Source organism: Cololabis saira, chromosome 20, assembly GCF_033807715.1.
Source record: "Cololabis saira isolate AMF1-May2022 chromosome 20, fColSai1.1, whole genome shotgun sequence".
NCBI classification, from domain to species: Eukaryota; Metazoa; Chordata; class Actinopteri; order Beloniformes; family Belonidae; genus Cololabis; species Cololabis saira.
In genome coordinates, this window is record NC_084606.1 from 37,810,401 (window position 1) to 37,827,988 (window position 17,588).

At 37.1% G+C, this 17,588-nt stretch overlaps 1 protein-coding gene across 1 annotated transcript in view; it reads left to right on the forward strand.

The window, feature by feature from the left end:
* Positions 1 to 5,057: 5,057 nt before the first annotated feature.
* Positions 5,058 to 17,588, forward strand: part of map4k2 (mitogen-activated protein kinase kinase kinase kinase 2) — a 67,590-nt gene continuing 55,059 nt past the window's right edge. Inside the window, exon 1 of the mRNA XM_061710042.1 lies at positions 5,058 to 5,360. Within this exon, the coding sequence (XP_061566026.1) occupies positions 5,268 to 5,360 (93 nt within the window). The 5' untranslated portion in view covers positions 5,058 to 5,267. The remainder of the gene's footprint in view (positions 5,361 to 17,588) is intronic.

Here is a 17,588-nt window from a genome sequence, read left to right on the forward strand (position 1 = left end):
GGCTGAATTAAAAACAAACATTGCTGACTTAAAGTAATGAAAAACAATTTAGAAAAACCGAGGCACTCAAGAAGTTAGAAAAATATAAAAAGCCTTCATTGAATCATGGCTTAGTAAAGGTTAAAAAATGCCAACATGTTTGGGCCATGTAGGCATTCTTCATGGCAGATAACAGAGACAGAGGGGTCTCTTTAAACACAGGTGAACAGTCACATGATCAGCTCAGGGGATCCATTATCCTGGTAGGAGCAAACAGGCACGTCAATCAGATGCAGAGGAGAACAAACAAGCAATCAGCATAAGCAGCAAAGAAAGACACAAACAGCAGTATAAACAATATTAATACAAAAGACAACCGAAAAAGAAATTATAAAGTAATTTTTTCAAGTGTTTTGAAGGTGAAAGAAAACTTTTTAAATGTTTTAAAGCAGGAAAATGGATCAAATTAGAAAAATGTTTCAAGGAAATCTAAAGTTTTTAATCATCTAAAAGTAGACAAAATATTTCATAATATATCTCTAACAATACCTATAGTTACACAAAGGAGAAAAAAAGGAAGACCAAAAATATATAGGAGGACTAATTAATCAAACAAAAGATAAACTATCTAGCTGTATAAATAAAGTTTACTTACTTACTTACTTACTTACTTAAATATGATATTAGATTTAAGATATTAATCAGGGAGCCCCCTGATGGTTGGAGAATCTGGAAGTGCCTCTCTGAGTAAATTGTCACTTTTCAATATATCCCAGTTTTTTTCGATAATTTGTTTTATTCCCTTTGCTTCACTGCTAAACTGTGTGACAAAGTATACTGATTAGAGTTCTGTTGTTGCCTCTGTTTTTTAACCAGTAACTCTTCTCTAGAGACACTTTTAGCTTTGTTGTATGCTGTATTTATGGTTTTGTGTTTATAACCTCTTTTCTTAAATCTTTGACTCATATCTAAAGCATTTCTTGAGGTATGCAAATCCCCATTGCTATCTTTAAAGATCTTCAGGTCAAGGAAATGGATTTCAGTCTCAGAATAATCTAGACTTAGTTTTAAATTGCTATTAATGCTATTCAAATATGCATGGAACTGTAAAAGTTCTGTTGCTGACCCGGACCATAGCAAAAGAATATGGTCTATATACCTACCCCACCATACAATCTTATTCAAGAAAGAGTTAAGGTTGGAATAGACAAACCTCTCCTCCCAGAGTCCCATAAACAGGTTAGAATAATTAGATGCAAAACATGCTCCCATTGCTGTGCCTTCTGTCTGTTTAAAGAATTGATTCTGAAACAAAAAAACATTGTTATTCAAAGTCCATTCAGCAAGTTGTAAAATGAATGCAGCAGGGGGCATCTGTTCTGGTGGTCACCTTTACTGTACTAGTATAACTATACTATACTATACTATACTGTACTATACTATACTATAATATACTATAACTATACTATACTATACTACACTATACTGCAGCAGGGGGCATCTGTTCTGGTGGTCGCCTTTACTGTACTATAGTATAACTATACTATACTATAATATACTATAACTATACTATACTATACTATACTATACTATAATATACTATATTATACTATACTGCAGCAGGGGGCATCTGTTCAGGTGGTCGCCTTTACTGTGATAGAGCCTCCAATCCTTGATCATGGTCAATGTTTGTATACAGTGATTCCACATCCATGGTTACTAAAAGAGATGATCCAATGTTCTTGATATCTTTAATTTTATTTAATACATATGTACTATCTTGAATAAATGAGGGAAAGGTCTCTACAAAGGGCTTAATGTGAAAATCTACAAATTGAGCAGCTGGTTCTGTGATTGACTCGTTACCACTGATTATTCTGCCGGGTGGATTCTCCAAACTCTTGTGCACTTTAGGAAGCATGTAGAAGGAGGGGATTGTTGGGCTCCGACACAAAAGAAAGTCATGTTCATTTTGAGAAATCCATTCTTCATTCTTTGCCCCTAGGAGTATTTCTGTCAGTTCAATCTTTTTTTTTTTTTTTTTTTAGTTTAGTTTAGTTTATTTTCGGTCATGACACACAAAAAAATAAATAAAAAAACCAAGAATAAAACTGACAACAAGAAAACGTTCAATTGTTCAAAGAAAACATAACAAAAAAGTTTCCAGTATACAAATAAACAAATAACATCTAGACCGAAAAAGGGGTAGGCTGAAGCAAAGCTTATTATTTGCCTACACTCAAAAAGATTAATTAAATTAATAAAATAAAAGTAAAAAGTAAGAGAAAGACTGCCCGTAAAACAAATTGCCTCTGTAGGGATAACAAACATTCCTCAAGAAATAAAAGATTTTTAAAATAAAGGTGCAGTCTACATGTTACCTTCATCCTTACATCTTAATTTGTTCAATTGGATTAGACAGTAAAGGCTGGTAGTACTCCCGGTTCTCCAGCCGTGCAGCCTCTACTGGTCTCTGCCCACACTACAACTGCTCCTCCTTCATCAGCTCTCTTCATTAGGAGGTTTTCATTAGTCACAAGCCATTTTAGTGCTTCTGTTTCTTCTCTTGACATATTATAGTTCCTTTTCCTCTTAGAGGTCAAGAGGTTATCCACTTCATACGTTACTTTTTTATAGAAAATGTTCAAAGTGTGATTAAATATATTAGGGGTGAAAGTGGATTTTGGCCTAAAAGGAGTTCTTGTGTCCGACTGGACATACAGTAGGATGGGGAGGCTGCTGGATTGTGATTACTGTGATACCAAACTTTCAATTGGAGGTTACGGTGGAATTTAAATAAGTCCACTGTAGTTAGACTTATGACTTAAAGTAATGTCACACTTCTTTTACCAGACAAACTTTGGAAGTGAGACTGAAACCTGCCAGCGGGGGTGAGACTTCAGCTGAACAGAAACTCGGAAGTTACCAGAATTTTTTTTTATTTTTTATTGACAGATATATACAGAAAAGGTACAAAACTTCAGGATAAAATGCAGTTACAAATTAAGCCCAGTAAATTATATATCAAAATTAAATAGAAGGCGTGAGGTTTAAGGAGGAAATATATTTTTCACGTAAGCTTCTGGTTTTAACCGCTCTGGGGTTTATTTCTGTTTAAGACTGTCTGAATACGATATTAATACAGCTTGGAGAACAATTATAATTGGACGTTGGCTAGCATATTTAGTACAGTGAATATGATTTTTAGCAATAATTAAGAGAAGGTTGATTAAATATACTTTGTCTGGGCTTGTCATATCATTTTTTGATACACCAAATAGTACGTGTTGAATGCTCAACTTAAAGGAAGAATCAACTTTAGCATTTATAATATTATTAAGGTCATATGGTTGTATATGTGCAATGTTTATCTTATATTTAATAAGATTGGTCTTGACTGGATAGAGTCTATGAAGTATTTTAAAAGTAACCTCTCTTACTTTCTTTGTAATAATACATTTTCTTGACAAGACCAATGTTTTTTTCCAATCTATCTCATTACATAAGTTATACCAATAGAAAACTGCTGCAGGTTTAGAAACAATATCTCTCTGCATAATATATCTAATACAATGATTCGTAGCTTTATCACTTAGTAAAGGACAAATATTACCAACATATGTCATCAGGATTCAACCTTGGGATATTACAATTTCTACCTTTAGGAGGATGTATATGCATGTATATATATATATATATATATATATATATATATATATATATATATAAATATATATATATATATATATATATATATATATATATGTGTTGTTATATATGTATATATATGTATCTTTTGTTTTTTGTATAGAAATTAAATTAATTTAGATCATAATGAAATACAGTTTAGGGGGAAGGATTTAATACGTTTTTACTTCTTTCTACTCCTGTTCGAGCATGTTAATTATGATGGATGCATGTTTTTATTTATATTTTTTGTTTTGTTTTCTTATTTACATTTATTTATTTTTGATTATTATTGTTTTGTTTTGTATTCACTACTGTTTCATGTTCGAAATAAAAATTTCAAATTCAATTTCAAGTTCAAATTTTAAAAAAACAAACACAGTAACCTTCTAGCACCACCTGGTATTGCATCCAACACAATTGAATATTCACTAGCAGTAACAGGAAAACCATAGATTACGACGGGGTATTAGGGCCAAACTAAGAAAAAAAGAGGAAATTACGAAAATAAAGTCCTAATAATATGAGAATAAAGTCGTAAAATTACGAGAATAAAGTTGTAATATTACGAGAATAACGTTGTAATATTTTGAGAATAAAGTCGTAAAATTACGAGAATAAAGTCGTAATATTACAAAAATAAAGTCGTAATATTACGAGAATAAAGTCGTAATATTAAATATATTATAAATATATAAATATAACTTCACCTGTTAGAGTTCTCATAAATTAATACTTTATTCTTGTAATATTACCACTTTATTCTCATAAATTACCACTTTATTCTCGTAATGTTACGACTTTATATTCATAAATTACGACTTTATTCTCATAAATTACGACTTTATTCTTGTAATGTTACGACTTTATTCTCATAAATTACGACTTTATTCTTGTAATGTTACGACTTTATTCTCATAAATTACGACTTTATTCTCATAAATTACGACTTTATTCTTGTAATGTTACGACTTTATTCTCATAAATTACGACTTTATTCTCATAAATTACGACTTTATTCTCGTAATTTTACGACTCTATTCTCATTATATTATGACTTTATTCTCGTAATATTACGACTTTATTCTCATAATATTACGACTTTATTCTATTACAACTTTATTCTCGCAATATTATGACTTTATTCTGGTAATTTTACGACTTTATTCTCATATTATTATGACTTTATTTTCGTAATTTCCAATTTTTTTTTGTCGTAGTTTGGCCCTGATACTCCGTCGTAAAAACCATAGATTGATGGTAAAATTGCCAGGATGTTTCTTATATTTTCTGTTACAGTAACAGCGTGAACCTTTGTGGCGCATGCGCGCTGAGCCCCCGCGCCTGTGGAGCCGCTGCTGGAACAGAGTTCAGAGTCAGAGTCAGTCAGAGATCATCCTGTCACTAACTGCTCTGGTTCCTCCTGCAGGATTTAACACCAGCATTTATCCAGTCTGTTGCAGACTACTGCAGGATTCAGACACTCAGAAACAAAGTTTCTTAGTTTTCCTGTTTCCTCCTGCAACAGGCTGTTACTAATGGTGTGAGTAGAGAGCCATCCGGGCTCCCCGCAGCACCCAGAGGTGTCTCAACACCCAGACATGGACACGATCGGAGTCTCTTTTCTGGACCCCCTGGATGACTACGAGCTGATCCAGAGGATCGGGTGCGGGACCTACGGAGATGTGTTCAAGGTGAGAGGAACCGGGAACCGGGAAGGGAACCAACACCTCTGGTTCTTCACATTTGGTTCTGAGCGCTTCAAGACTGATTTATGGTTCCGCGTTAAATCGACGGCGTAGGGGTAGCGGCGACGCGCACTGTACGGTGCGTAGGTTCTGCGTTGGTGTAACGCGGAACCATAAATCAGCCTTTACTCCTTGTGATCGAGGTGAATCTGTATTTTAACCTCCTTACTACTGTAATTACATTCAGGCCGCCTGGATTTATTTTGATTTTATGGCTGTAGAATTGTCAAACGTGCAAAGAATCAGTGCTCCTGTCCATTTTTCCCCCCAATATAACTTCAACTTTCAATATCTGGCAGTTATTCACTATGACTGTGTGTTGTGACTGTAATAACTGTTTAAGACGTGTCTGCTGAGATCGATCAGGTATCAGGAGAAGTGATCACCTGTTGCTGTCCCTCCAAACCAGGGACGCCTCCAAAAACTTCTCCTAGGGGCCACTTCAATTCTGGGGGTGGACACCATCAAAACTAAAAGCCATCCTTACAGGACTTTATTAAACTGTTGTAGTACACAGGCTCAGAAATACTTACTGATATACTTAGGTTTATTGTGTAACATGTTATGTTACTAATGGTGTAATTTACATAGACTAAGGCCCAATCCCAATACTCCCCCTACTTTCTTTCACTAGCCCTACTTTCTATCACTACACCTAAAAAAGAAGGGACAGATTTTAGGGCACTTGAGATAAATGTTGGTTTAATAGATGAAATCTAACAGTTGTAGCTACGCCTGTTAAGAAATTTGCTCAGAAAATTTCGAGATTTCTGCCTGCCGGCTCCGGAGCTGATTTATGGTTCTGTGTTAAATCGACGCAGAGCCTACGGCGTACGGCGTGCGTCGCCGCGTAACCTACGCCATAAGCTCTGCGTTGGTGTAAAGCGGAACCATAAATCAGCCTTTATTCTGGCGTGATCTTCGGCAAAAGGGCAAGCGAGTCATTATGTATATTCACTGAGTGAATATTATGAAAGTAAAATATATATTTCTCGCTAGAAATGTAATCAAAACGCATTTCTATGCAGAAACTAACTCAAAATATTGATTTTATTCACTAAAAAATAAGAAATGTCCGCCATGTTTTTTTGGGGGGATTCAGTCCGCAAATGACGACGAAAAGCATTCTGGGAATTTTTTTTGTCCCTAGATCAACTAGTCAGCATCGGAAATCCCTCGATCCGTAGGGACAGATTCATAGCCACTACAGTACTTTTCTTCACTACCCCTTGCTGAAAAGAGGAATTGGGACACCACTAACCTCACGGGAACGCGCAAAATTTAGGGGTAGGACTGAAAACGAGGGTTAGTGGGAGGATTGGGACTGGGCCTAACAGTACTACTGTGAGTGATGGATGCAGATCAAGAGCGGCTTCCTGGACCATTTGGCCCAAATGATTTGGAATGAAACTCATAACTGATGATAGAATCTATGTGACCGGCAAGATTTTTTTTGTTTGTTTTGTTTTTTTTATTGAGGCCAGTGGGGTGGCCAGCAAACTTGTAGGGCGGGCCGTGGCCCCCCCTGGCCCCCCCCTGGTGGCGCCACTGCTACAAACCCGCCAACCTTACCCAGCTTCACACCTGAATTTTTCTTTGCAAAACATGTTGCTACTGTAGTTGATGGGGGCACGTCTCCTATATATTAAGAAAGATGTTATGTCGTTGAGCAATAAACATCGTTTTATTTTTCTTCGTTGGGCAAAAAACATTAAAAATACCTGACAACTCAGTATCTCCGTGTTAATATGACAGATTACAAATATGGCCCGCAGAATAATCACATTGTCCTTTTTAAAAAACAAGGGAGATGCTTTGCATATCTTTTTGATGAGCATTTTAGGTGTCAGGACGCAAACATCCTGTTCTGTCAGCGCTGCTTTCTGCATCCTGCAGAAGCAAGAATTTGCATTGTTCCCACATACTTCACTGCCCTTTGCGCTGAAAAGTGAGCGATTGTTACCTCCATGTTTGTTGCTGTAGATTGCATCATGCCAGCAGTGAAGGTAGAGCTGGAAGTTGGTGTTTCATGTCAGTCAAACATTCAGAAACTGAAACTGTCAAATGACATAAAGTGCTCCTCTTTTTTTTTGTAGCTCTCAGGTTTAGAGAAAGAGAGAAAGCATCACTTCCACATGTTGCAAAAGTAGCACAGCTGCAGGCAGAATCTCCTTCATTCATAGAAGTTACTGAAAATGCAGTTGTGAATTAGACTTAATGAGTATAAAGGTGTTTTCCTTCCCAAAGTGAGCCCTAACATTGCAGTGGCAGCAGTGCTATGCTCAATATTCAACATTTTAACACACTCTTCCTGTTAGAGTTCTCATAAATTAACATTTTATTCTCGTAATATTACGACTTTATTCTCATAATGTTACGACTTTATTCTCGTGATATGATGACTTTATTCTCGTAATATTACGACTTTATTCAGATAAATTACGACTTTATTCTCGTAATATAACGACTTTATTCTCGTAAATTACCACTTTATTCTCGTAATATTACGACTTTATTCTCATAAATTACCACTTTATTCTTGTAGTATTACGACTTTATTCAGATAAATTACGACTTTATTCTCATAATATTACGACTTTATTCTATTACGACTTTATTCTATTACGACTTTATTCTCACAACATTATGACTTTATTCTCGTAATTTTACAACTTTATTCTCATTATATTATGACTTTATTCTGGTAATTTTTTGTGTGTTAGTTTGGCCCTAATACACCGTTCTAATAGATTAATGGGAAATTGCCAGGATTTTTATATTTTCTGTTAACAGCGTGGACTTTGTTCTTCATTCATATAAGTTACTGAAAATGCAGCTGTGAATTATACTTAATGAGTATAAAGATGTTTTCCTTCCCAAAGTGAGCCCTAACGTTGCAGTGGCAGCAGTGCTGTGTGCTGATGTGCTGCAGAGAAACTGTTCAAATGGAAAAATAAATCCTAGTCCCTGTCATGGCACGGCCGTCCATCAGCTGAAATACAGACTAGTTAGTTTGGGCAGTGAAGGGAAAAAAGGCAAATATAGTCATTGTTGCATTCTTAAGAGATTGCTTTCTGGAATTTAAATTATACAGGGAATTATATTCCAGGGATTTGTGCGTCTATATTTGACACGACATGTTTCAGTCTGCAACAAGCTGGAATCTTGATCAATTGATCACAAGCTGTCGACTTTAAAAGATCTGCGAGTTTGTCCGTTTACACTATAATCTAGCTTTGCTACGTTATTTTTTTGTTAGATTTGACCCAAGGTTATTGAGAAGATCAAAACGGAATTTAAAACGTACATGACACATGAAAAATAAGTTCAGTGTTTCTTTCTTTCATTAAACCCATAAATGTCCATTTGGCATTGAAGCTGTCACTGGAGCCTCATTCACAGGAACATTTATAATAAACTTATGGATGCCACACTGATGCAAATTAATTAATTTCTCATTCTGAATCATGGTGGGTAAAGGTACGACGGAGTATTAGGGCCAAACTAAGACAAAGAAAATGGAAATTACGAGGATAAAGTCATAATAATATGAAAATAAAGTCATAATATTACGAGAATAAAGTCGTAATATTTTGAGAATAAAGTCGTAATATTACGATAATAAAGTCGTAATATTAAATATATTATAAATATAACTTCACAAGATGCTCAATATTCCTCATTTTAACACAGGGAGAAGAAGCTCTTCCTGTTAGAGTTCTCATAAATTATATTCTCGTAATATTATGACTTTATTCTCATAAATTACGACTTTATTCTCGTAATATTACGAATTTATTCTCATAACATTATGACTTAATTCTTAAAATTTTACTACTTTATTCTCGCAACATTCTGTCTTTATTCTCGTAATTTTACGAATTTATTCTCATAACATTATGACTTAATTCTTAAAATTTTACGAATTTTTCTCGTAATTTCCAATTTTTTTTTTTGTCTTAGTTTGGCCCTAATACTCCGTCGTATAAAGGTTCTGAAATGATTGCACAGAAACACAAGCCTTGTGTCAGTAAAAACACACAGTGTTATGTTATTAAGCCGGACAGAGAAGACAACGCTCAGAGTTAAAAAGGCTGAATTATGACATTGTAGCAAAATGCTGGTGATATCAAGGAAAACAAGCACTTTTGCTGTCGTGCTTCAGCACTAATGATTCAGCAACTCCCGTATTGTATACTAGCAGGATATTGGCATTTAAAACCGTTAAAATCAGGAAATGCGAGTTGCCAGACAGGTCGGGTTGTTTAGGGTTAAAAACTTTAAAGATTCTTCTAAAACAGCTGGCCGCTGTAGTTGCAATCAAATGTTATACATACGGGAGGAAACACAGCAGTTCAGTTGTAGTTTAATACTTATTTTAAACTGTAAGTTTGCTGGGAACTGTAAGTTCAGCGGAGGTGATGTGTTTTCAGTTTACATGCTGTGGTTTGTTCACCATAAATATACGGTGGGTGTGACAATCTGTGCTTTTGTTGGACTAAAGTTTAAATCAGTGCAGCAGGAGCTCAAAGCTGATTTGATTTTGATTTGATTTGAACATTTTATTTTGAACATTCTTACATATAACAAGACGAGTTTCAAAAGCTTACTTATAAAACCCCCATCCCTACTTTAATAACTGTTCAATACTGAGATATAATACTCAATTATATATATATATAGTCAAAGTCAAAACCAATCAAGGCAAACAAAAGAAAAGAAAACAAACACCCAGCATTTAGTTGTGCTACTATGTATGTATGTAATAATAGAAGTTATAATGTATCGTATTACATTATCATTACTTTACTATAATACTACAATGTGATAGAGAACAATAGACAGCAATGGTATAACAATATACTTGAATAACTGTATAAGAGTAGATATGCTATATATACTGGTTCATATACTTAGCTCCAATTATATACATAAAAATTACTATAAATCTATATATCGACATATCTACATACAACTATAAATCAATATACAGGACTGTCTCAGAAAATTAGAATATTGTGATTTTCTGTAATGCAATTACAAAAACAAAAATGTCATACATTCTGGATTCATTACAAATCAACTGAAATATTGCAAGCCTTTTATTATTTTAATATTGCTGATCATGGTTTACAGCTTAAGAAAACTCAAATATCCTATCTCAAAAAATTATTTTAGAATATTCTGGGAATCTTAATCTTAAACTGTAAACTATAATCAGCAATATTAAAATAATAAAAGGCTTGCAATATTTCAGTTGATTTGTAATGAATCCAGAATGTATGACATTTTTGTTTTTTTAAATTGTATTACAGAAAATAAAGGACTTTATCACAATATTGTAATTTTCTGAGACAGTCCTGTAGATGTTAGTCATCTGACTCCGACATTCTTTGTATTACTGTAACATTTGGACACATTGCGGCCTGTGTCTCAGCTGTGAATGGGAGCTGCATCACATACAATAAGGGACAATAGCTTATTATCACCTCCCACTAGTGCTGGAGCTCCGACTGCAGGAGCTCAGCTGAAACCTCTGGACACGTGTCTGTGTGGGCCGTTAATGGACCGTCATTATTCCACGGTTAGTCCAGGGAAACGTAGCTCAGAGCTCACGTGTTCTCTGGATCCACGTCATCCTCTGCTGCTCCGAGCTGCTCAATAAACATGCAAACATTTTACAACTCAGCTAAATCATTTCATATTGTCTCTATCAAATCAAGTGTTTTTATTTATGTATATATTCTACAGCTACAAGTTACCACTGATGTTGCACCTTAATGCAGTTAATGGGTGATCCAGGAGCTAAATGACTTTTAAGCTTACTTTGACATGATTCACATAAAATATTGTTTATTTGGAAAGATGTTTTGAGGCCTGTACCACCCTATAATGTAATAATTTCACCCTATAATGTAATAATTTCACCCTATAATGTAATATTTTCACCCTATAATGTAATAATTTCCTATACTGTAATAATTTCCTGAAAATGTAATAACGCCTGAAAATGTAATAAAACTTGCACTTAACTCAATCGAAAATGTAATAAAACCCAATAATGTAATAACTTCACCAATAATGTAATAAAATATCCTGACGGATATTGTAATAACATTTTACCAATAATGTAATACCTTATTACATTATTGGTAATTTATTACATGCTACTCAAAGTCTGCAATTTAACCCAATAGTCATTCTGGTGTTTCAAATCCAGCGTATATAACATTCTTAGATAGTTAAAACCCAAAATGTAGAACTCTGGACTGAAAATGAACATATATATTACATTATTTGTCAAATATTACATTATCAGTTTTGGAGAAAAAAAAAAGACCCACCTGAAAATGTAATAAATTCCCAATAATGTAATAAGATATTACATTATCGGTAAAAATGTTATTACAATATCAGTCAGGATATTTTATTACATTATTGGTGAAGTTATTACATTATTGGATTTTATTACATTTTCGATTGAGTTAAGTGTAAATTTTATTACATTTTCAGGCGTCATTACATTTTCAGGAAATTATTACATTATAGGAAATTATTACATTATAGGAAATTATTACATTATGGGGTGCTACAAGGCCTCATAATACTTGAGCTGATACATGTTTATATGCAGAATATAGCAGATGAAATGACCCAGAAAAAGCCTGTAATCTGATTGGACGTGCATTTGTTGGCATCCAGAGGCAAAGTTGCAGATTGGGACACCTGAAAACTTCCCACCTCACCTTTCCCTTCCAGACTGGTTTTACAGCGACGCAGCGGTTGGAAAACAAGGCCGGAAAACATAGCTATTAGATGTCATTTCTTTCTATAGAAAGAAACTAACTTCTGAGTAGTAAAAAGGTTCAGTAGGGTCTATGATGTTTTAATTACTACTAAATATCTAGAACGTATCAGCTTTGCGCTCCCATTATTAGTATTAGTATTAGTAGTATAGAGAAGTAGATAATTAAGGTAAATGGGTTTTAATTCTTTTTCTAGTTTTGTATCTTATAGATTATATATATTAATAGTTTCCCTGCGGTTATGCAAGGGGAGATGAATGTTTTTGTGCATCGTCTGAGAAAGTGTTGATTTTGTAATTGCTTCTAAAAAGAACAAACCAAAAAGAAACGTCATATTTCTGACATTGCTATGAGGACAAAGTCTCTCTTTTTGATATATCTAAAAATAGCTGAAACGTGATAAACAGTATCAGTATGACCACAAAGATTAAAAAAAAAAAAAAAAAAAAAAAAAAATCATGTAAAAGATGAAGGGAAAAATGAGAACAAATTAGTCTCTTTCAAGCATTCATTGGTTCTTAATCTTCAGTAAAAAGGGAGAGATGGGAGCGTGTTCCCCTCCTGGTAGAAGATGAATAACTTTTTTATTTCCTTGTAAGACTGTTGAATGGTGGTAGAGGTAGTGATTCGATTTTCCTCAAAGAAACCTTTGTCTTGCGACTGGAACGACTTTATCATGTTAAAAAACAACAAAAAACCCAGTGAAGCTGGAGGTTTTACATTCAGGACTGTGTTGTTGGAGTTCTGCAGCAGTGGATCTCGTCCATCTTTATCCCACATAGTGGGATCTTGGGAGACAGTCCTGGGAATGTTCAGCCTGAGATATGCAGCCTTTTGATTCCAAGAGTGTTGTATAATATACGCTGAGAAAGGCCCCTCGGTCAGAAGCACAAGCTTTACTTCCTAGGATCTGCATTGATGTCACTTCCCCACTGGACCATCACCTTAAGCCAGGCAGACACTGTGCGATTGTCGACTCGTTTTGATTTTCCAGTCGTGCGACTATTTTTTGGATCGGGCCGGATTTGGACCCAATCGTTGGTCGTGCCTCGTGCAGTAAACGTGGGGTAACGACGAGAGATTAACACCTCACGACGAGAAATTAACACCTCACGACGAGAGAGTAACACCTCACGACGAGAGAGTAACACCTCACAATGAGAGATTAACACCTCACAATGAGAGATTAACACCTCACAATGAGAGATTAACACCTCACGACGAGAGATTAACACCTCACGACGAGAGATTAACACCTCACGACGAGAGATTAACATCTCACGACGAGAGATTAACACCTCACGACGAGAGATTAACACCTCACGACGAGAGATTAACACCTCACGACGAGAGATTAACACCTCACGACGAGAGATTAACACCTCACGACGAGAGATTAACATCTCACGACGAGAGATTAACACCTCACGACGAGAGATTAACACCTCACGACGAGAGATTAACACCTCACGACGAGAGATTAACACCTCACAACAAGAGTAAGACCTCACGACGAGAAATTAACACCTCACGACGAGAGATTAACACCTCACGACGAGAGATTAACACCTCACGACGAGAGATTAACACCTCACAACAAGAGTAAGACCTCACGACGAGAGATTAACACCTCACGACGAGAGATTAACACCTCACGACGAGAGATTAACACCTCACGACGAGAGATTAACACCTCACGACGAGAGATTAACACCTCACAACGAGAGATTAACACCTCACGACGAGAGAGTAACACCTCACAATGAGAGATTAACACCTCACAATGAGAGATTAACACCTCACGACGAGAGATTAACACCTCACGACGAGAGATTAACACCTCACGACGAGAGATTAACACCTCACAACAAGAGTAAAACCTCACGACGAGAGATTAACACCTCACGACGAGAGATTAACACCTCACAACGAGAGATTAACACCTCACGACGAGAGATTAACACCTCACAACAAGAGTAAAACCTCACGACGAGAGATTAACACCTCACGACGAGAGATTAACACCTCACAACGAGAGATTAACACCTCACGACGAGAGATTAACACCTCACAACAAGAGTAAAACCTCACGATGAGAGAGTAACACCTCACGACGAGAGATTAACACCTCACGACGAGAGATTAACACCTCACGACGAGAGAGTAACACCTCACGACGAGAGATTAACACCTCACGACGAGAGATTAACGCCTCACGACGAGAGATTAACGCCTCACGACGAGAGATTAACACCTCACGACGAGAGAGTAACACCTCACGACGAGAGAGTAACACCTCACGACGAGAGATTAACACCTCACGACGAGAGATTAACACCTCACGACGAGAGATTAACACCTCACGACGAGAGATTAACACCTCACGACGAGAGATTAACACCTCACGATGAGCTCCCTGTGTTTGAAATCCAGGTCTCTCCTCGTGAAGGAATCACAGTTGAAGCAGCTACTACCCGATTGGACTCATCCTTTCACAGAGAGCATGCGCAATCTCTGATGTCACGTCAAAAACTATTATTTGTAGTTTAAAGTGTTGCAAATTCAGCCAATTCCTTGTCCAATCACGACGTTGTCTAATCTTTTTTCATTTATCGCCACACAGAATGGCACAAATTGCTAAAGGCTGATTTATGGTTCCGCGTTAAGGCTGAGTTATGGTTCTGCGTAAAAACGGCGCCGTGCCTACGCCGTAGGGTACGCGTCTACGTGTAGACGCGTAGGGTACGCGTCTACGCGTACCCTACCCACTGACGCCGTCACTGACGCAGTCACTGACGCCGTCACTGACGCCGTCACTGACGCCGTCACTGACGCCGTCACTGACGCCGTCACTGACGCCGTCACTGACGCTGTCACTGACCTGCACCTCCCAAAAATTGTAACTACGCGTCGAGGCGACGCAGACCAAACACAGACCGAGTTTTGGTCTGCGTCGCCTCTGCGTTCTTCGTGTATGTGTGATTTTTTAAAATTTTTTTGCACAATAGTTGTCCTTATCTCTTTGATTCACTATGACCGGAAAAAGTCGGATAAACCATTCAGGAAAAGCGAATTAGCGGTCACGAGAAATGGAGTGACGGAGAGGTCCAAAGGTTCGCGACGGCGTCACGGTGACGGCGTGTGCACGACATCGTTTTGACGCAGAACCATAACTCAGGCTTTACACCAGACTTTACACAAATCTATGAGTACAGTCGATCGCACAACAGCTCTTTCCCATTTTAGATGTTTTCCAGTTGCTCAAACTGAAAGTTTACGCTGCCACTCAGTCTTTCTGACACTCAGTCTTTCTGACACTCAGTGTTCGTAACCCACTGAGAAGTCTCATCTGTGACGTCATGCACATTCCCTCTATTAACAGTGATTATAGCTGATAAGTTACTCCGCCAGGGACTGCTCTCACATTTAAATGCTTGACTGAAGTACTTATACTAATGAATATGTACTGTCATTTAAATAAAACAAATACGGTAAACGTTACAAGTTTGTATTCACAAGCTGGTCCATCATTTGTTTCCTTTTCTTAGCTTGTCAGGGTCAGAAATGGCAGAAAGTATCTCAGAAGAAAACCTTTGATTCATTTACTCCAATTTTAAATCTCTTTTTTTAATCTTTTGGAATGTAATCCCCAAAAAGTTCAAGATAACAAACAAGTCTTTTTTTTTTCTTTGCTCCAGTATCTAAGCTATTCTTAGCATTTTGTTACCTATTCAATAAGAAAATAATTCATTTCAAGCTCCTGAGCTGTTTGGGTGCCTGATCAAAATGGAGCAAAAGCTTCCACTTCCTCCCCCAGAGTGTATGTCGCCAAAGCTGGGTATTATTTCAGGCCCGTGTGTCTAAAAACTCTCAAACATTACTATCACAGTTACAGGAAGCTCTTAAGTGGAACAGGAAAGAAAACAGGAAGTGAACGGAGCCGAGCTGCAGGTTGAACTGCTCACTTCATTGGCTGCTCACTTGTTTGTTGTAGAAGCCCAGAATGAAACTCCACGTATCTGACGTCAGTGTAGTCAGTGAATGTTCTCAGGAAGGATCATGGATGTTTGAAACATAGTATGACTGACTATAAATAACACCAACCCCAGTGCTGTAATGATTATGATCTATTGTTGACTTTACTGTAAACGTAACATGTTAGGGTTCCAGATGTTGGATGAAAAAAGACAGGACATTTGGGGGTTTTTGGCATCGCTGTTGACTGACCAGAGTCTTAGGAGAGACCCCTACGGAGAGATCATGAGGGGTGAAGCATGACTCAAGCAGCTCAGGTGGAGTTTTCATTGAAAACGGGCTGAAGATTCTGATCTTCCCAAGTCTGTCTGTGTCAAAGAGCATGTGCAGTTCAACGCCAATGATTGGTCAAGCAGGACATTTGGCAAGGCAAGTTTATTTGTACAGCACAATTCAACACAAGGTCATTCAAAGTGCTTTATATCAACATTAAAAGCCGCAAGACACAATTAAAGCTGCAAGCAGCGATGAACGGGCCCTCGCACTCATGACCACCGCCCCCCTTAAGCATATCAGAAATGACACCACCCATGACTTGATATGAAATATTGACCAATCAGAAGAAGGGGCGGGACTAATTCATGCCAATGAAGGTCAAGGACTCAATACCGATTCCGATGACACCACCCACAACTCTTTATGTCACACCATTCAAAAGTTATGGTAGAGAAAAGTTTTCTAGGGGGCGCTGTTGAGCCGTTAGGCCTCGCCCATTAATGCAAACCATGAAATATCAAATTTATCACCAGGCCTGGCTTGCATGCAAAATTTGGTGACTTTTGGGGAAGTATATGGACCAATCAGATGAAGGGTGGGCGCGCTTTTTGGCGTCTAGCGTCGCCACGGTAACACTTTTGAAAGAGAAAAGTAATGCGTGTCGTCACAGGATGGAGATGCATATTTTGATGTATAACACACCTGGGTGCACGTTACGGTTCGGGCCGTATTAACTGCCGAAGGAATGGCATAAATTTTGGCAAAATGACACGATTAATTCAAAATGGCCGACTTCCTGTTGGGTTTGGGCCATGGCACCAAGAGACTTTTCTTTAAGTTGCGACATGATACAGGTGTGTACCGATTTTCGCGCATGTACGTCAAACCGTATTGTGGGGCTTGAGGCACAAAGTTTTCTAGGGGGCGCTGTTGAGCCGTTAGGCCACGCCCATTAATGCAAACCATGAAATATCAAATTTTTCGCCAGGCCTGGCTTGGTGCAAAATTTGGTGACTTTTGGGGCACGTTGAGGGGAAAGAATCAAAAGTCAGAAGAAAGAATAAAGAATAAAGAATAAAAATTCCTACAGATACAATAGGGCATTCGCACTGTAAGT